Source organism: Penicillium angulare (genome assembly GCF_028827245.1).
Source record: "Penicillium angulare strain IBT 27051 chromosome Unknown utg000008l_segment0_segment0, whole genome shotgun sequence".
Taxonomy (NCBI): domain Eukaryota; kingdom Fungi; phylum Ascomycota; class Eurotiomycetes; order Eurotiales; family Aspergillaceae; genus Penicillium; species Penicillium angulare.
Genome location: NW_026623167.1, coordinates 1,986,284 through 2,005,709, shown reverse-complemented (window position 1 = coordinate 2,005,709; position 19,426 = coordinate 1,986,284). Strand labels below are relative to the sequence as shown.

Genomic DNA, 19,426 nt, shown 5'->3' with positions numbered 1-19,426 from the left:
CCACCAACTCCATCGCAAAGATCGCATCTATAACAAAACAAAATCAAAAAGTAGGTACATGCAGGAAATCACCAGTATGAAGTCCAACTGAGATGGGTACAGAGAATCAACCACACGATCAACGTATGGAAGGGCGCAATGCAAATGCCGAAATGCAGAAACAAGATATAGAAAACCAGGAAACCTATGAGATTCCGATCAAGCACTCGCATCCAAATTCTGTAGGCTGACCAGTTCAAAGTACCGGCCTCTCCTCCTCATGAGTTCGGTGTGATTACCCGCTTCAACAATCCTGCCTGCTTCAAACACGTATATGAGATCTGCCTTTTGGATGGTACTCAGCCTGTGAGCAACAGCAATGGTAGTACGACCTTTGGCAGCTGAGTCCAATGCCGTCTGAACTATTTTCTCGGACTCCGAGTCCAAGGCTGAAGTCGCTTCGTCTAGGAGGAGAATCTTCGGTCGACGGAGAAGAGCGCGAGCAATAGCTACACGCTGTTTTTGACCACCTGATAACATGCCTCCCTTGGTACCGACGACAGTGTTGAAGCCATCACTATGGCGGGAAGTTAGCATAGGTGCTATGTAGATGAGGGTAGCAGGTAAAGAAGAAAAGAGTAGAAACTTACGGCAAAGAGATGATGAAGTCGTAGATATTGGCGTCCTGGCAGGCCTTCTCAATCTCTGCATCCGTGATATCACGCGACTCAACTCCAAGCAGAAGATTGTCCTTGATAGTGCCCTGATAAAGAGTGGGCTCCTGGCTAACCAGAGCGATGTGCTCACGATAAGAGTTGATGTTCAAATCGACAATATTCCGGCCGTCAACAAAGATACCTCCGTCTAAGCAATCATAGAAGCGCTCCAATAGGGAGATAGTCGTGCTCTTCCCACACCCACTTGGACCAACCAAAGCGACGTATTGGCCAGGCTTGATCGTGAGATCAAGACCACGGAGAACAGGCTGCTGGGGGCGAGTAGGATAACGGAAGTGAACATCTCGGAACTCGACTTCGCCTTCCATCTTCCAGACACGCTCACCTCTTTCCGACCAGGTGTCAATTGGAGGCTCGCGCTCTAGCAGGATACGAGTCTGAATAGCCGCGTTCTTGGCTTTCCCCATATCCCCAGAGAAAGAGAAGACAGTACCAGCCGATTGAGCACCAAATAGGACCTCAGTGAAACAGATGAAGAATCGGAGAGTATTCATCTCCCCGTTTGCAACGAGAGTACCGCCCCACCAAAATCCAAGTGCCACGCAGAAGAACACCATAGCCATGGAGGCGGCATACATAGTCGAAGATTTGGCAACAGCAATGAGACTCCTGTACGTCTGAGCTTCCAGCTGCTGGTGGAATCTCTCAGCCACGTCAGCCTCCCTTGTAAGGGCCGCCACGGTACGAATAGCAGAAGTAGCTTCGCAGGCATAAGCAGCTGACTCTTGGTAGGCGTCCTTGGAGCGGCTTTGGAATCTAGCAAGCATCTCATAACGGTAGAAGCCACAGCCTAGTAAGATAGGAACGCCACACATGACGACCAGCGATAATTTCCAACCAAATGCAAGGGCAATTGTAAGAGAAGCAACAAGGGTAGTAATACAGGACATGATGGTTCCCAGTGTTTGTCCACTGATTCCAGCAAGGGCTTTGGTTTGAGTTGACAGAAAAGAAGTCAAGGCACCAACGCTGTTCTCCTCACGATCGAAGAAATTGATGTCCTGTCGAAGAATTGCGCGGAAAGCCTTGCTTCGAGCATTGCGAATCAACCGCTCAGAACAGTATGCAAAGGCGATACCCATGGTTGCTGCTGTGAAAAATTGTATGACCCCAGTCAACAGGAAAATTCCTGACCAGAAGTTGACCTCGGAACGGAGCTTAGTGTATTCGCTTGAAGGTAAAGACATGGATGCAATTGCCCGAGAATAAAGGAAAGCCTGTGTGGGCTGACCGCATCCAGCAAGAATTGAGAAGATAAAGCCAACTCCTAATATCTTCCACTGTTTGGCGTTGAATCCAAGAATGAACTTGATAAGTGAAGAGAGTGAGTATTTTTCAGGCTTCTCTGGTTCCTCTTCAGCAAGAATGAAGCTTGATACAGATCCGCGATCATCCTCGGGTTCGAGTCGCATGAAACTGCGGCGTAGGTATTCGGTGGGGTCGACTTGGGGGATTGCATCCATAGTGTTGGAGACATCCTGTGAGAAGATTCCGAGCGCAGCAAAGTCCTCTGGCCGGAGCAACATTGTAGCACGCGAGTTATTGTTGGATGAAGGAGTAGGAGGACGCATCATTGAGCCACGATTCCACGAGCCACGCATTGCAGGATTGAACATCGAGTGAGGTCGCACAACTTTGCCTTTGCCATTATGAGCTAAAGAGGCACGGCGGAACATGCTATGAGCCACGGAGCCGCGACGAAACATAGAAGCTGGATCAGCCATTGATCCACGCCACATAGACTTGATACGCTTAGATACTGTGGTTTGGCGTATTGGCATATCGGGATTTCTTTCCTCGTCTTTGTGGGATTGGGCGATGTATTGTGCCTCGACCAACCGGTGATATTGGCCCTTCATACAAAGAAGCTCTGTGTGGGTTCCCTGTTCCTTAATCTCGCCCCTAGCAAACACCACGATATTGTCTGCGTTCTTGATGGTCGATAGTCGATGCGCGATAACAATAGTAGTACGTCCCTCGGCTGCCTTGTCAAGAGCTGCTTGTACAACACCTTCGGATTTGGTGTCAAGAGCAGAGGTAGCCTCGTCAAGCAAGAGGATCTTGGGGTCAGAAACAACAGCACGCGCAATAGCGATACGCTGTTTCTGACCACCGGACAACAAAAATCCACTCTGACCAACGTTCGTGTCGTAACCATCAGGGAGAGCGATGATAAAATCGTGGGCGTTCGCCATACAGGCTGCGTCTTCGATCAATTCTTGAATCTTCCATTCATCCTTATGTTCATGTGCTGTGCCAACGAGTCCGTAGCGAATGTTTTCCCTGATGCTGGTTCCAAAGAGGATCGGCTCTTGGCTGACCAGTGAAATTTGTTGACGCAGCCATTTCAAGTTGAGGGTTCGGAGATCATGACCATCTAGAGAGACTGTGCCACTTACTGGCAGGTAGAATCGCTCAATCAGGCCCACTGCCGTAGACTTTCCAGAGCCAGAAGGCCCAACCAACGCAGTGACCGTGCCAGAGCGGCATTCAAGACTCAGTTTCTTCAACACGGTCACATCCGGGCGAGAGGGATAGACATGCTTCACTTTATCAAAGCAAATATCTCCTTTGATTTGTGGAAGAATGATGCCTTCGCTGGAGGCCGAGTTTATGGGAGAGGCGCGTTCGATAGTGCCAAAGATCTTAGTCGCAGCAGCCACAGCATTGGTGAAGGCTTGGGCGTTGGGTCCTATGTTACTCAAACTCAGAGATCCCATCAAGATGCACATAAGAATGGTGAGAACGTTCCCAATCTCGATCTTTCCCTCGACTAGGAACTGCGAGCCCATCCAGAACCCAAGACCGTAGTTCAAGAACATCATGGAAAAAAGTGCCGCTATCAAAACACCCACTGCCATCTGCAGGCGCATTCCCCATCGTTCAGCCATTTCCAAGTGTCTCTCATATTGTCGCGCAAGCTTGTCTTGTGTACCGAATGCGGTGGCATTACGGATCGAGCTAATAACTTCTTCGGCGATGGTTCCACCCACACTATAGCAATCTAATGAGAGTTTGCTGTACTTCACGATGAAGCGAGATCCAACACCCATCAGTAACACAATAGCGACCACGGTTGAAGTGCAGATACCAGCCAACCTCGCATATTTGGCGTAAGCAACAATGAATGCGGTGGTGAAAGTGGAAATGGCTGTGATTGTCAGCCCGACTTTCTCGGATAACCCTTCTTGGATGAGATTTGTATCGGCCGTGATACGGGTTGTGATTTCTCCGGTTCCTTGCTTGTCGAAGTAACCAATGTTCTGTCGCAGGATAGCCTGGAGGTAGTTTTCGCGGATCGTTTGAGTGATGTGCTCGCCGGTGTGCATGAAGCCGACCATACTGATATAGACTGTGACAAACTCGCCAATCCCCAATAGTACATAATAAATGACATTGCGATTGAGCTCCCGCTCGAAGGCTTCTTTACTCATAAGGCCATTTGCAACATCTGAGAAGTTGGATGTCATCGAACCGAAAATGACCATAAACAAGGGCTGAGAAACACCAGCGAGAGTTGCGCAGATGGTGCTGATAACCACGATAATCATGTCGCGCCGAGAAGCGAACTTATAAAGACCAAAAAGGGAAACATTGGGCGCCGGTTGATCCAACTGACTCTTGAGTATACGCTTTTCTTCATGAGGGAGGTGGGCAAAGGGGACATCCTCTTCGGCAAGAGGGCTCTTTCCCAGGGAGTCATCATCATCCAACATGTGATAGGCGTCGTTTGGGAGGTCAAGGATCGGGTTTGGAGGTAGAGGTTTTTCCCTGTTCCCATTAAAGTTTGTCTGATTAGGATATTCCACCATCTCGACGGCCAGCGCCGAGACATCGTTCTTGTTATCCGTATGTCCAGGGCGTCGCATTTTGAACGCTGGTTATAACTCCTCTCGTATTTTGGGATAATGGACATGCAGGTCTTCGCGTTTCGCGTGTAAAAAGACCTTGGTGTAAAAGACTGCATGCACGTCTCAGCCGTAAGAGATAATGCTTATAATTGGTTGTTGAAAGGAGTGTCTGTTGAGATAGGAAATTGGCAGTCAATAGGCCTGTCGATTGGCGGCATTGAGAGAAAGAGAAAAGAGAGGCTGTAGGGATGGATAGCGTGGAGTCTACGGCGATCAATCTCGGTAACAAGGGGACCAAGTATAAAGGAAAGGAAATCCCCAGGCTCTCGGGCGATCGTCGAAGTTAGGAATATTAGAAAAAAAAAGTATGAAGCGAGATCTCTCAAAGGCGAAGCAAATGGCGAATGCTCAAAAGACACGGAAAGCAAAGGGTACAGGTCACAAGTGGAGACATTGAACATGGAACATCCAACCGTTGTTTATTGGAAGTGGCGGTTGGTGGTGATGTCTTTTGATCGGCGTGGCGGACTGCTACATTCCAACTGCAAGGGCATGCAGGGGCAGCACTAGTATCCCATCCAGCACAGCTCAACCCCTTGATCGCTGATCAGGTTGTGCAAAACCCGGACCTCACGCAGGGCTAGGACGGCCCAGGGATTTGTACATCTGATTTGTTTCCCGGTGCCCCTTGAAGCCCCTCTTAGACTGCATTTCCAGCCTCGATGGAGTTAGTATCAATTTGACAATCATGCACTGTACTACGGTGACAATAGTTAGAGAATCAACGGTCAAAATAGAATCAACTCAAGATAAAGAAAATAAAATAAAATAAAATAAAGTAAGATAAAATCAATATTGAGCTTATTTCTTCCACAAAACAAGCGGACAAACAGAATATGACCTGTATAAGGTCAATAGGTTTGTAGGGCGGCGAGACGGACAGGAAAACGGATCCGCTCAGCTGCTGGGAAAACCGACCGACCATACAGCAGAGCCTCTGGAGTAGACTAAATTAAATTTATTTATTTTTTGGGGAAACGCGGGCACCCGAAGGAACACTCCTTGGATCTTAGGGCGATGCTACCATCTGTTAGAGACGAAGCTGGAACCTAGTTGGGGGAAGCATATCTTTTTGTATTATCCCGGGACCGGGAGGCTAAGAGCTAGACTAACTAAGAATACCCTGACTGAAACAATGTTGCTTCGAAATCACTCGAAACTAGCCGAATTGCTTGGTATGTAGTAGCATACTAAGCAAATAACAATAGCTTGCCGGATGTATGTCCGCACTATTCAAAAACTGGTATAAGTCTACCAAAATCTACTCGCAATAGCATCAAAGTCGGTTTCAGTGAGCAAAATATCTCCCTCTCCTGGGACCGGCATTCGATCAAAAATGGTAACAAATGGAATGTATAACGGGGCCCCATCAATATTGTGAGGTGTAATGATGACCTCTTGAGCGCAGTATGCTTGCTGTGTGAGAGGGGACTGGTGGTTGGTGGGTGGTATATTCGGTACTTGCGCGCAAAGTTGATCTATGTAAAGCCGAGTAAGAGGCGAGAGAGCACCAGTCGGGGCCAATTGCCAAATTTCAAAATCCAGTCGATTGGGCTTGATACCAATGACAAGTACTAGCCTTACCATTCCTTCAGAGATAGCGAACCATCTTCGTGCATCCTGGCGTAACTGATCAAGACCTTCGCTCAGACCGGTTTCAATGACGAAAGTTGGCCATCCATCTTGAGCTATCTGACAGAGACAACGAGATACTGGAACAAAACAATTGTCGGACTCTTTTCCCTTTCCACTTGTCGGGCGATATGTTGTTGATCCCGCCCATTCACCGTCACCTATTGATATCCCCATGCTGTATATCATCCGATCGATCGTACGCACGACCCGCTCGGTAATAGTATCGTGGGTGGAGCTTGGGACGATTTTGATCAATCCAGATCGCCCTTCCCATTGGAACCTGAAAGAAACACCCAGAGGGGATCGCTCGCTGCACAATCTTTCGATGGCGTGTTCTGAAAGACCGAGGACGACCAACCATTGATTCCAGGTTTCTTCCTTTTGGAGAGACTCAAATATATCCGTTGCAACCTTACGGAGTTGCCGAATATTAGACCAGGTTCGGACAGTGTATCCGGGTGGGAGTTGATCCATGAAACCACTAGACGATCGGCTTATTGATTGTTGACTTGCGAAGGACATTGTGGTAATCGTGCTTGCGGTCAGTGCCCTCGAGGTAGTACTATCTCCACCGTCAGAATATACTGATTCCATGTTGACTGGTCTTAGTCAAGGTTGGGGTAATATGAAGTAAGACGTCGACATACTGGGGGAAACGAGGGAGGGGCTGCGAGCGGAAATTATAGACCTATCTCAATTTCGAGTCGCTCAGGGAAGGAGCATGAAATGGAAAGCGCACAGGAAATTGTTATGTATAGCAATTATTGGGAATGAAATGATATCATTATGCGCCGGACTTGGTTGAAACTTATCCATATTAGACTATATTAAACTTTATTGTTACTGACGGAGCTGAAACCTAGAAGCATCTTGATTCCTTCTCCTAGACGAGAGAGAGCTGGCTATCTAACTGGTGGGGGCTGACAGAGTACCCCGACTGTAACAGTTTCCGTATATACTCGTTACTATGTAGTAGCTAAAATATATTACTAGGGGTCAGGAGTACACAGAGTAGGCTGAAGGTGTATAATACTAATTACTAGGTAGAAAAGATAATTACGCTATAAGTAAGGTAGCTCTAGCTTATACACTAACTTATAATATTGTTCCTTAATTGTTATAAGTTGACATGTAGTTAAGGCGAGACGATCCAATCAAGAACGATCATAATTCACCTGACTATGACTCCGGGTAGAGTGTGACGGACTATCCTTCCTCCGATGCCAAGAACAGACACTTTTCTGCCTCAGGTTCCAGTCACACTGATGAAAATCACCTGACCATCCAAGCGAAAAAAGCCAAGCCCTGCCCGCACACAAACCACCGGCTTTCCCGTAGGTCGACATCTTGTTCCCACTCAAACCAACTCGCCGTCGCGACCAAGTCATCAAGATGCCGGTACGTTTTCCAACCCGTACGGACCTTGCACAATACACAAGGCCTCTTAATCGTCAATTTCCTCATCACTAACCCGTTCCTTCTTTCCACAGAGCCACAAGACCTTCCGCACCAAGCAAAAGCTTGCTAAGGCTCAGCGCCAGAACCGTCCTATCCCCCAGTGGATTCGTCTTCGTACTGGCAACACCATCCGGTAATTCGCCCTGAACACACAGATCTCCTTTCCAATCTTGCACAAATCCCGATTCGAGAACATCAAATTCGAGAAAGAAAAAAAATATTCAGTTTCGTTTCGAGGCCCCGACCGGAAGAAGAATGCAGAACATACAAGACAGAACAAGAAGAATAGAACAAGAACTAACAGATTTATTCTAACAGCTACAACGCTAAGCGACGACACTGGCGTAAGACCCGTCTGGGTATCTAAACGCCCGGACAATTCCCTCCGACCCACGTCTCGAGATTCATTCTTCCCACACACTCTATATTGCACGATGTGTGTCGATATCCCGACAGGATTTTCTCTCTCGACATGACCTTTTCCATTTTTCCCGACTTGGTCGCGCTAGTTTGATGGGGAACTACTCAAGTCCGATGCGACCGTCAGTGTATGATACAGGTGCAATTTGATCGACGTCGGCGAACCTTACTTCGATAAAGCGATATTCTACTGTTTCCGATTTACGAATATCAATCCCGATCTGTGTCATGGCGGGCCATCTTATTTACGGATTTCTTGTGATGAAAATGGAATGAAGAGATGTCTGGTCTTGCTGGAAGTGTGGACTTGAAGGCGGGGCGGTTTTCCTTTTACAAAAATTTTGATGGAATTGAATTGACCTCCCCTTTGTCTTGCACGTTTTTCCTCTGCTTCGTAGCACTGTAGGAATTGGCCATGCGGTGGTTTACGAAAGATTGCCACTGTTTCTTTGGCTGGTGGTACTTGTGGTAAGACTGGCGGAGCATTTTGAAACTCCAGCCCTTAATGGCAGTATTACTTCGAAATCCGAAGTAATAATGCTGGAGTGATAAAGTAGAACTTGATAAGGGTGTTCCCCTCGGTATCTCTAATGCCGTCATATGTGCTTCCAAGGTTGTCAATCGTGCATGAAGCTGGACCCTTACGAAACCACCGCGGATAGTAGAGGTCACTTGTAGCATACGAATTGAGCCTTGACAATTCATACTACGCCATGTTGAGGCTCAAAGAAGGGTCCAATATTAGATGGCCTCTAGGGCTTGTAAAGCCCGTAAGCTCTGGCCTTACTAAAGGCATGAAGATGAAGATGAAGGTATCTTATCAAAAAAAAATTTGTTGATTTGGGGTCATCAAGCCAGTCTGCACGCTGGCTGTAGTTCATAACAATAAACGAGAAGTAAGTAGATGGGAAGGGAAAACAAAATGGTAGTAAGAAAATCAATATTTGTTAGCCGTACGCCGCCAGAGCAAAAAGGCTGATCCCAGGCCTCCCAAAAGCAAACCGGAAAACAAAAGGGCAAACTGGGCTCTTCCGCACCATCACACGAGATAAGATATCCATTTTAAGGATCTAGGGGGAGCTCATGAGCGCAAGTCAAAATAGCAAATCTTCCATAAGGTCCCTACTGCTGTTTAGCGGCTAAAGAGAAAGAAATAAGTTAGTAAATTTCCTTGAGATCAATATTTAAAGGACACAGAGAAACATACTCCTCAGCCCACTCGTTCTCGCGGCGGATCTGGTCTTCCTCCTCAGGAGTGAAGTCGTTCTGGATGTTGAAGGTCTTGCGGATCTCCTCGGGGGACTTGCCCTTGATCATGTTGGCGACAGTCTTGCAGCCGACATCGAGCAGAGCCTTGATGTCGAGGTAGTTGGCAGCCTATAAAATATGGTTGATCAGTAAACCCCGCTCGTAACAAAACAAAACAACCCCCACTTGAAAGAAATGCTTACCAGAATAACCTCGAACAGCATCTCCTGGTCAACCTGCATGAACTTCTGGTCCCACTCATCGATGTCGGTAGTCTTGCGACGGTTGTCGTCATCATCGTTAGCGCTGGGGGGGTCGTTCTTGTGGTGGTCGCACCACTCGATGACCTTCTTGAGGACGGCCTCGTTGACCTAGTGGAGCGATGAGTTATCTGTAAGAAGATAAGAGCGATGGAATAGCACATACGTTAGGGATGGGGATAGCCTCGCCAGAGTCACCAAGATCCTCGAGCATGTTCTTGATCAAGACGGAGCGTTCAGCGACAGTGCGTTCTGTTTGGCGGGGTTGCAAGTTAGTTACTGTCAAGGGTTTATTTGACGCTGAGGAACAATCCCAAGCATCGCGTTTGAATAAGGTATTCTTACCGACAGTAACGTCGACGCCATCGGAGCTGGTAAGGGTGATGTTGGACATGGTGAGTTTGGATTATGGCAAAGTGACGTCTGAGAGTCGGGCGGTTAAGTTAGTTTTGTAATGTTGGGTGATGTTGGGTTTAACGGGAGAGGGGCAGCGGAGGTAATAAGTAGATGGCAAAGATTACATGATTTCTTTGACAGGAAATGTGGAGGGTATAAATACTGACCGAAGAATGGGATTGGGTATTGAATGGGAGGGGATGCGGAGTGGAGAGTGAAGGCGATGGTTTCGTTCGTGTTAGGTGTTAGTCAGTCCGAGGCTCTGCACCCGGTACCCTAGTGTCCGCCCCCAAATGAGCGACGGATGCCTGGATAGTTCTAGGTAACAAGGGTAATTACTTCTTTGAGGGGTTTAGTTTAAAGAAGTTATTTCCACGGAGTTCTATGCAAAACACTGGCCTGTTTGTCAAGTCTGTGTATGAGGATAAAAATATATTGAAGCTCAAAGACTGCAAATATAGCAATAAAACCAGTGGGTATATACATTGTATGGGAGTGCACCTTGCCAGCATGTAAAACGACCGCCTTCTATTTACTAGTAGGGCTTCCAGCTCAAAGCTCAAAGCATTAACTTAATATCGTGAATCAAAAAGCCTATTCATCAATTATTTCAGACTAGGTCAGATCTTCATCAAAATATCTTGCATAAAAAGACTTATACCATTCTTCCTAATACATTCAAGCTATTTATATTCCTTGAAGAAGACAATATGCCGGCAGAAAAGGGCGGTATCTGCCCAATTTATTGAGGCCAAGTATCAATGGTCTCAACTTGAATCTTTGATGGCTGTAATTACAACATAATGCAGATTTAAAATAATCACTAATTTTATCAAATAACACATCTCTTGTACGCCTGATTTATCTCCAGTTATTTTTCTTTTCGAGGCCATCCACAGCTCGTATTCACTGGATTAGGCAAAATCTCAACTATCAACTTTGGCAGTGAAAAGATTTTGCCGCGTGTTATCGGAGTTATCGGAGTGATATCATTGCTAGTCCATCATTTCAAACGCGTCTTCTTTTCCCTTCTACCCATTTCACACCTTGATTATCGCTCTTTTTCTTGTATTAATTTTTGAGACAGTTGGAAATTTTTCTTTTCTTTCATCTTCCTTTTTTTTATTGTCTTGGCCAGCATGTCCCTGGCCCCTCACCATGTGGAGACGAACATACCTACTTTTATTACTGATCCGTGTTTACTTCGCGTTATCCCCTAGCTATCTGCACCCGGATGAGAATTTCCAGGGCCCAGAAGTCTTTGGTGGTATGTTCCTTGCATTTTACATTTTAAACCTGCTATGTCCTTTTTTGTTTCCCCTGTGCCTCAAATATTCATGATCGACACCGATCAGCACAGTCACGCGGATCTGGCTTGCTTGTGAAGAATCCCCCGTCGCAAAAGTCCCCGTCAAAACTACTTGCGATAACCTCCTTTTGGAGTTGCGCGCAACCTATTCTATACACTTGAAATTTCGAGACGATAATGAACTAATACCTAGTTATTCTCTTTATATTAGGTCGCATATTTTCTTATCCTTCCAAGCTTCCCTGGGAATTCACCACCGATTTCCCGATCCGCAGCGTCTTCCCATTATGGCCAACCTACGAGGTACCCATGAGCCTCCTACAGTGGTTCTACACGGAGATCGGGCAAGGGAACCCACCACCACAATTCGTATACTATGCGCTGCGGGGTGTCATGTTTCTCCTGAGCTTTGTGCTCGAGGACTGGGCGGTCTATGAGCTGGTGCCCTCCCCGCGGCACCGGCGCGCGACAGTTGTCCTCGTGGCCTCGTCCTATGTCACTTGGACATATCAGACGCACACTTTCTCCAACTCCTTGGAGACTCTTCTAGTAGCCTGGGGATTAGTGCTGATTCGTCGTATTGTCGAAAACAAGGTTCGTTCCGCAATACCCCAGTATTTCTCACAAGGTTGGATACTAACTCGTCGCCTTCAGCACTCATCCTTCTTCTCCTATGCCGTCCTGTCCTTCATATCCGTGGCAGGCGTTTTTAATCGCATCACCTTCCCTGCTTTTCTATTATTCCCAGGCCTACAACTACTTCCCTACTTCAAGCGCAGGTGGGTCATCCTCTTCGGCGCGGGAAGGCCTTTGATCTTTATAAGATCGCATCGCTAACAAAACAATACACATCAATAGACCGACATCCCTAATCGCTTTCCTCGGCTTTGGGCTTCTCTTCGCCTCCATAGCGATTTTCATCGATACATCCTTCTACCGACCATCCGCCTCATTCCTAGACATCATACGCAACCCAATAATCACCCCTCTCAATAATATCCTCTACAACTCCGACTCGACAAACCTCGCAACCCATGGCCTCCACCCACACCACCAACACTTCGTCGCCAATCTCTTCCAGCTCCTAGGACCTGCATACATAGCCATGATTCTCTCCCTATTCAGCTGGCCCATCGTGCCACCATGGATGCGAAACACCCGCGCCCTCTCAGCAGTCTCCGCAACAGTCCTGCTCTCCATCTTCCCACACCAAGAGCCCCGCTTCTTAATCCCCTGCGTTCCCCTCCTCCTAAGCTGCGTCCGCATGCACCGCTCCCGGATCTTCCTCGCAACATGGATAATTTTCAACGCCGTCATGGGATTCCTAATGGGCGTCTACCACCAAGGCGGCGTGGTGCCCGCCCAACTAGCGATGCGATCTATAGTTGACTCCAACACCGTGGCGCAGGGTATAAAATCACACCCAGACGCAACGGTATTCTGGTGGAAGACCTATTCTCCGCCTCACTGGCTTCTGGGTCCTCAGCAGGGAAACCATACCGGTTTAATCGATACGGTGGATCTAATGGGTCTTCCGGGGTTGGAAATGATTCAACAACTTGATTCAGTCGCTCCTCGCTGCCCATACTCCTCTCCAATTTACCTCGTTGCCCCTACGTCAGCAACTTTCCTCGATACATTTATCTCCCCATCCTCTCTCTCCTCCCCGCATACACCAAATCTCCAACTCTACCGTTTATGGTCCCACCGCAAACATCTCAACCTAGATGACCTCGACTTCGGTGATGATGGTGTCCTCAACACTCTAAACAGAGTAGTTGGTCGTCGTGGGTTAGGCGTCTGGTCTGTCCGACGGGCATGTAAATGAACCTGAACCATCAAGCGAAAATAGAATAGGAGAATACATATTGCGACTACTATCCATCACCCATATACTTTCTGGCATATTTAGCTTCTTGTTTTTTCAACCTTCTGTTTTGACATCTACATTATTCTTTTTATTTTCTCTTTTTCCTGTTCTTTTTTTTTTACCATGCCATTTCGGCTCAAGGTCTGGGTCGATTATATAGGTGCGATATACCTTTCTTTCTGTATGAAATTCGGATCCAGATATAGCTATTCCCATCAGGATGGGCGTAACTTGATTGTTCAAACTTGGACTTAGTTCTTCATATACCCGTTTAAAATTTGTTTCGATGTAATGATTTCCATACTAGTCTGGGATAGTTACGGGGTCTATAGTACATACAACGCTATCTGTACTGTAAGCTCTACGTAGATGGGGAAGCATGGAAAGACAAATAGAAAAATGCTTTTTAAAAATACTTCAAAGTATGCTAGTGGCTTCATTTAAGAAAAAAGAAAGAAAGACTACTTAGAAGATGCTAATAATATCATGAACTGCTTTGGAAAATATTCTTCAACCCTCAAGTCATTTGATTTCCTAACAACTCTCAGACCATTAAGCTATTATCTGAAACCTGAACGCTATCTCTCTTTTATTTTTATGGTTTCCATTTTTCTCCGGTGCCTTTCTCTTTCTGGAGCATCCCCAAACCATTAGGCTAGACGTCTCAAGTAATCATTGCCAGATATCGTTGTCGTGAGGGTATTCCGACACGAAGCGGAGGCTACATTTTGCAGCTCTTGGTTGAAAGCGACCAGAGATCTATCCCTGCCGTACTTAAACAACCGGTAAACACAATTGTCAGACTTTTTCTTGCGGTGATCATAGTTGCGACTTATATCCATGTCCACATTCTCAAAGTTGATGAGCAGGTAGTGGCCGAACTTGCCTCGACTATTTGCTACATTCAACCGAGTTGGGTCATTCAAGAGCCCACGTGCTTCCATGGGGGTGAGACCAAAGATACTCACCGTAGCCTCTCCTCCCTGACACGTCCGCCTTGCGGACCTAGAGCTTTTTTCAAACCTGGCACTCAAGAGGCACCGGCGGAGAGGTTTCAGCAGAGGAAGAAGGCTTGTCAGAAGCACAGTAGTCTTTCCTGTGCGTGCTGGGCTATGGAGACAGCAGAGGGGATCGTTGAGGCGTTCAAGCCCCTTAACTACGGAGCTCTGTCTTTTATTGTGTAAGACAAGTTCGACTTATTCCGCGTCTTCTGGTGGGAGCTCTTCGTACACGTTGACGGGCTCAAAAGAGCCAGGAGATGTGTCATTGGCCAGCAGTAGGTTTATGAGCGCGGCCTGCTCAACTTCCTTCTCGAAGATCTATTTCAATGCTTCGATTGAGGTTTCGCGCATACTATTATTGACATCACAGCGAGTGACCCATAAGTGGATGGGCTTGATCTTCTTGATGACAGTGTAAGAGAAGAAAAGTTGTTCTGGCATCGAGACATAGTTCAAATGTTGTTGACTCCGGGTTTGATTGGTTATTACAAACAGAGACCCACACCGCCGGGGCTTAGCGGGAAAACCCCTTCTTAGCACTATATTCTTACCGCCTAGTATACGCTGTCTACACTGTAAGCTCTGCATAGGTGGAAAAACAAATAGAAAGATGATCAAAAAGATAACTGGAAAGACTTTTGGAAAGACATTTGAGACTATAATAAGCGAATGGTCTTTATTCTCTCTCTTGATGCCCGGGTACTATGGATAGTACCCGTGAACTGGAATAATGAAATAAATTACCAGTGTAGATGCAGGTGTTCTATTTCCATACAATAACACCTAAACGCCGTAACCCGCCTATGGTAACCTTGATTGTTCATAATACCAATACAGGTAATAGAAGTCTGGGCATGAAAACCGCAACTTGAACTCTACAACAAAATGGGACAGCTGAAGCTACATACATGAAATCAGCACATCAACAGCCTGGCGACTTCTGCCTGCCTCGAAGTGATTCCGTATCTGATTGTCTCTAAAGGCCATCTTGAAAAATGCTGAGAGGCTAATAATACGCAAGCCAAAAATATTACCTAATATATATTCCTGATGCAGAGCAACGGGAGGTGAATGATGAGGCATAGTAGTAGTATGAGAGAAAGGCAGGAGAGGAACTCCAAGTTGAAGCATGGTTATATATGTGAGGACTGACCCTGTGTAACACACCGTGACACCGCGTAGCACCATTTGCAACCTGGGAAAATATCGTTATATGTATTTACCAAGAGACCGACCGTCAGGAACAAGCAGCACAAAATGAAGAGGCAACGTGAGTAACCACGCATTTGACGTCAAGAAACCGCCCTTCAAACAGAGATAAAAGAAGTACAAGCAGAGGCGATTTCGAGATCAAGAAACCGAATTTCAGTCACAACCAACCCGCTATTTCGAGTCCTACTCTACTACTTCCCCCTCCTTGAATATACCAAATAGCCCATGGGTCCTTTATTTGCCGTCCAAGGTCAACAAATTGCAGAATGAGGAGCGCCAGTTAGCCTTGAGTTAGAACAAACACGACTTCAACACAAGAGGCAAGTCGAAGAGAGGGATCGAATTCAACGCGACGAGCATGGCGTAAGAGAACGCAGATTCTGAACATCGGCTACATCAACATCGGAATTCCCAGCTTAACTCCGGGCTTGGAAGGTGGGCACCATACGATCAGCACAGAATTTGAAGGAGCGTCATAACTTCAAATTGACTAGGTGCACCTTTGTGAAGCCTGGGTCATGCAACAGATACATACCTAGGTAGACCGGTTCAAGCACCCCTTTTGGGCAATAGAAACCATGCAATGATTTGACTTAACTAATTCCAATGCAGGGCATATACATACAAATGATTTGGGGACATTTCCCGGTCAAAGCCTACAATAAGACAGTCTCGTACCTCGAAGCCCAGCTCTTGATCCACAAGGCTGATTGGGATTGGTGGCGGGATCGACGGGTCATCACGGCAGTTCGCATGATCGGAGCAGCTGGGCAAGCACGGACCATCAGATACTTCAAGGTTGCCTAGGTATATACTCACTCGGGGACCTGGATAAATTGGTACCGAGTTCAAATGTTATATTACAGCCGATTTATATCTAGAAACTTCTTAATGTGTATACGAATAAGAACGAGATAGTACTAACTAGCGAACATCCCATTTTGCCCATTAGGTTAAATACATGAAATGTCGTATCAAAGGGGTAAAGGATGGGGAAACGATATGCAGGTAGACCTTATGGTCGTAGGCCGTTAAGCAGAACCTCGTAGATGCCGACTGAATTACCGACTTGATCTGTATTTGGGGAGAAGAGAAAAAAAGATAGATACGTTGGGGATGGAGGAGAGGAAATGGGGGAAGAGGCAGAAGAGCTCTGCCTATTGTGAAATCAACAGCGACATGCTTGGTATTCATCAGAACGTAAATAAGGAAGGGTGTGGAATCAAAGATTTGGCCGAAGGAGAGAATTACTCCTCATCTTCATCGGGCTGGTCGAAGAGGAAATTGGCGGCAAGCTCCTCATTCTTATCACAGGCGAAGTAAGCCTGGATAACTGAGTCACGGGGGAAACCTAAACGGCAGAGCTAGAAAAAATATACCGGTTAGTATACAGTTCTGACAGGAACTTAGATATTGAATATACATACGCGCTCAATAGCGTCCCGCTCCTCCTCTGTGACGGAGATGGCCTGTGTTCCTGGAGGCAGAGCAGCCTCGTCATCTTCAAAGTCCTCGCTCAACAGCTGCAGGAACTGATCGGAGTTTTGTCCAATGATCTGAGCAATTTGTGGGTTTCCGGCGGCCACTTGTTGCAAGATGGGCTCAAGCATGTGGGGCTGCTGCTGGACAAGTTGGCGAAGTTGCTGGAAGTGGGGGTTGCTTCGAAGGAAGTCAAGGTTGGCAAGGGGTTCGCCACCGGCACCGGCACCGGCACCAGGAGCAGCACCACTGCGAGCAGCACTACGGCCAACACCCTCACCAGCCTGAGCAGCTGCCTCGAACAAGTTCAAGGGCTCCTCGGCCTCAGAACCACCAGTGGTACCGGTTGGGGCAGCAGCAGTGGGAGATGCCTCACCAGCAGCGGCGGCAGCCTCCTCGCGCTGTTGTTGCTGCGCCTGTTGTTGCTCGGCTTGGACGTTATCGGGGATACCCTGATATAAGAAATTAGAAATTGGAACTAAAATCCTCGCAGTTTTGTGTTTTGTTTCTCTCTATTTTCCCCCTCTAGCTTTCCCACCTCTTTCCAGTTCTATAATCTTCTTTCGATGATCCAAATTTCAAACTTACAGTCAAAAGGTATTCGATGGCGCGGTCTGGGTTGAAGAAAGCAGCACGCATGGCGCGATCGATGTCGCTTCTCGCGAATCCCATAGCTTCAATCTGAGCAACAGCTCCCTCAGCCGCGGTTCCCATAGCCAACGCGGAAGGATCACCAAAGTTGGCGGGTTGCCCACTGGGCTGAGTGGCACGGTCGGCAGGGGATGGGGTCGCAGGGACAGGAGCAGCCGATGCAGCAGCTGGGGCGGGAGCAGGAGGAGCAGCAGGGGTCGATGCAGGAGCTCGAGCAGCCGGTGTGGAGGGAACCTGGGCAGATGACGAAGACGAGGCAGCCTTGGGCTGCTTTACATAATGTCAGCGATTCCAATTTCACTTGCAAGAAAGATGAAGTTGCAAAGCTTTGATACCTTTGAGGGCAAGCAAACTAAGAAATCCTTTTCTTGGATGTTGTAAGATTCCACTGTCTTGTCATCCTGCAGAATCTTTCCTGTAAAGATAGAGAAGATGGTCAGAGTTTTGCAATCCAAGACCATACCTTGGTTCACAGTTATAGAGAATCACATACCTGAGTAGATTACCTTCGTTCGCTCGGCATCGTAACCACTCTTTACTTCAGCGATCTTTTCCTTCACTTGGCGAACCTGCAGTACAAAATTAGCCCCGCACTGGGTGGCGTTGAGGAAGTCCGGTGGTATTGATGAGCATCACGTACAGTCTCAGAAGGTTCGACTTCGATCACAAACTTCTCCTGCTTCAGATCCTATATTGATGGAAAGAGATTTCGTTAGAGGTTTTTTTGCGTACAAGGTAGCAGAGGGGCGTTGGGGCCAAGTTTTTTGACCAACCTTGAAAGTAAGCTTCATTTTGGCGCCACTTATGAAGAGGATCGGGTATAGAGAAGGGTAGGGAGGAGAGAATGAGAGTCCACAGAGGTCAAGGGTGACGGGGAAAGGGTAAGTGAAATGTGGTCCCAGCGAATGTTATGGAAGAAGTCGAGGCAGGAGTGACGATGATGATGGCAAGCAGAAGAAGCCCCGGTCTCACCGCCCCACTCGGACAACACTCGGGGATTTCCCACGTAAATTCTATTGTCCCAGGGGAAAGAACTTCAAATCACGGGTTTCTTGGGTGGTAATACATATATTTGGTCTGTAGTCCTTTGAAGAATGCATGTGAGGTTATTTATGGTTGTTTATATTCTTTGAACGGTTAAATCTAGCTCTTGGGGTTTGTTTTTCTGCCCCTCAAGGCTGTAGAATTTAGTTGGAGTTATACTTGGGTAACCCCACGCTGGGAATGGGGCTGCAAGAGGACCTTCTTGGCCACGCTAGATCTTAAAAATGGATTCCCTTCTGCAGAACAGTATATTATTCAAATCTCAAATTTATGCATCTGTGGACCATCAATGTTCAATTGAGTTGAATCCTGCAGTTATCCATGCAGTATGTATCTGGTCTTCTGACGTAGTCACCAGTTGACCCCAAGGAATTCAAATGAGGAATCCAGCCACCCCAACTAAAAAGCATGCTAGTAGTCTTGACAAATAATCAACGCTGATCGTTTCGGTTCATTCGTACTGCTCTCCAGCGACCATTGTTCCGATTGGAGCAGATAATACATACATTGATCGAGCCTGGGCCTCGGGACCGCAGACAATATATACGTCTCAGAGACTAGCCACCGCTATCAATCATCGCTCAAAAATTAACCCAATGAGCACCAAGAATTTCAAGACGATCCCAAGGTTACTCCATCTTTCTAACGGAAAAAAGAAAGAATAAAAAAGAAGGTTCAGGGGAGAGCGGAAGATTTTCCCACAGTCGTCTAGCTCGACATATCACATTCGAAGATCGGATTGTGCGATCCGCCGCATGGAGGAAATGGATTCATCATTTAAATAGTTCGTCGGCTAGTAAGTAGATGTTTGGATAG

At 46.9% G+C, this 19,426-nt stretch overlaps 5 protein-coding genes across 5 annotated transcripts; 1 reads left to right on the top strand and 4 right to left on the bottom strand.

Moving 5' to 3' along the window:
- Positions 1–198: 198 nt before the first annotated feature.
- On the bottom strand, positions 199–4,585 carry mdr1 (ABC multidrug transporter Mdr1; the record flags this gene model as incomplete). Its single annotated transcript, XM_056927627.1, has 2 exons — positions 199–556; positions 630–4,585. The coding sequence occupies 2 exons, from the start codon at positions 4,583–4,585 to the stop codon at positions 199–201; spliced, it is 4,314 nt and encodes a 1,437-aa protein (XP_056774675.1).
- Positions 4,586–5,878: 1,293 nt separating this feature from the next.
- On the bottom strand, positions 5,879–6,784 carry N7478_011412 (uncharacterized protein; the record flags this gene model as incomplete). Its single annotated transcript, XM_056927626.1, has 1 exon — positions 5,879–6,784. The coding sequence occupies one exon, from the start codon at positions 6,782–6,784 to the stop codon at positions 5,879–5,881; it is 906 nt and encodes a 301-aa protein (XP_056774674.1).
- Positions 6,785–9,272: 2,488 nt separating this feature from the next.
- skpA (SCF ubiquitin ligase subunit skpA) lies at positions 9,273–10,042 on the bottom strand (the record flags this gene model as incomplete). Its single annotated transcript, XM_056927625.1, has 5 exons — positions 9,273–9,279; positions 9,348–9,517; positions 9,592–9,759; positions 9,815–9,900; positions 9,994–10,042. 5 exons carry the CDS (start codon positions 10,040–10,042, stop codon positions 9,273–9,275), a joined length of 480 nt encoding a protein of 159 aa, XP_056774673.1.
- Positions 10,043–11,202: 1,160 nt separating this feature from the next.
- smp3 (glycosylphosphatidylinositol-alpha 1,2 mannosyltransferase smp3) lies at positions 11,203–13,181 on the top strand (the record flags this gene model as incomplete). Its single annotated transcript, XM_056927624.1, has 3 exons — positions 11,203–11,311; positions 11,565–12,132; positions 12,212–13,181. The coding sequence occupies 3 exons, from the start codon at positions 11,203–11,205 to the stop codon at positions 13,179–13,181; spliced, it is 1,647 nt and encodes a 548-aa protein (XP_056774672.1).
- A 3,502-nt stretch (positions 13,182–16,683) lies between these two features.
- On the bottom strand, positions 16,684–18,357 carry N7478_011409 (putative UV excision repair protein (RadW); the record flags this gene model as incomplete). The annotated part of the gene is made up of 7 exons (XM_056927623.1): positions 16,684–16,800; positions 16,864–17,367; positions 17,504–17,836; positions 17,902–17,981; positions 18,060–18,135; positions 18,207–18,254; positions 18,340–18,357. 7 exons carry the CDS (start codon positions 18,355–18,357, stop codon positions 16,684–16,686), a joined length of 1,176 nt encoding a protein of 391 aa, XP_056774671.1.
- Positions 18,358–19,426: the final 1,069 nt, after the last annotated feature.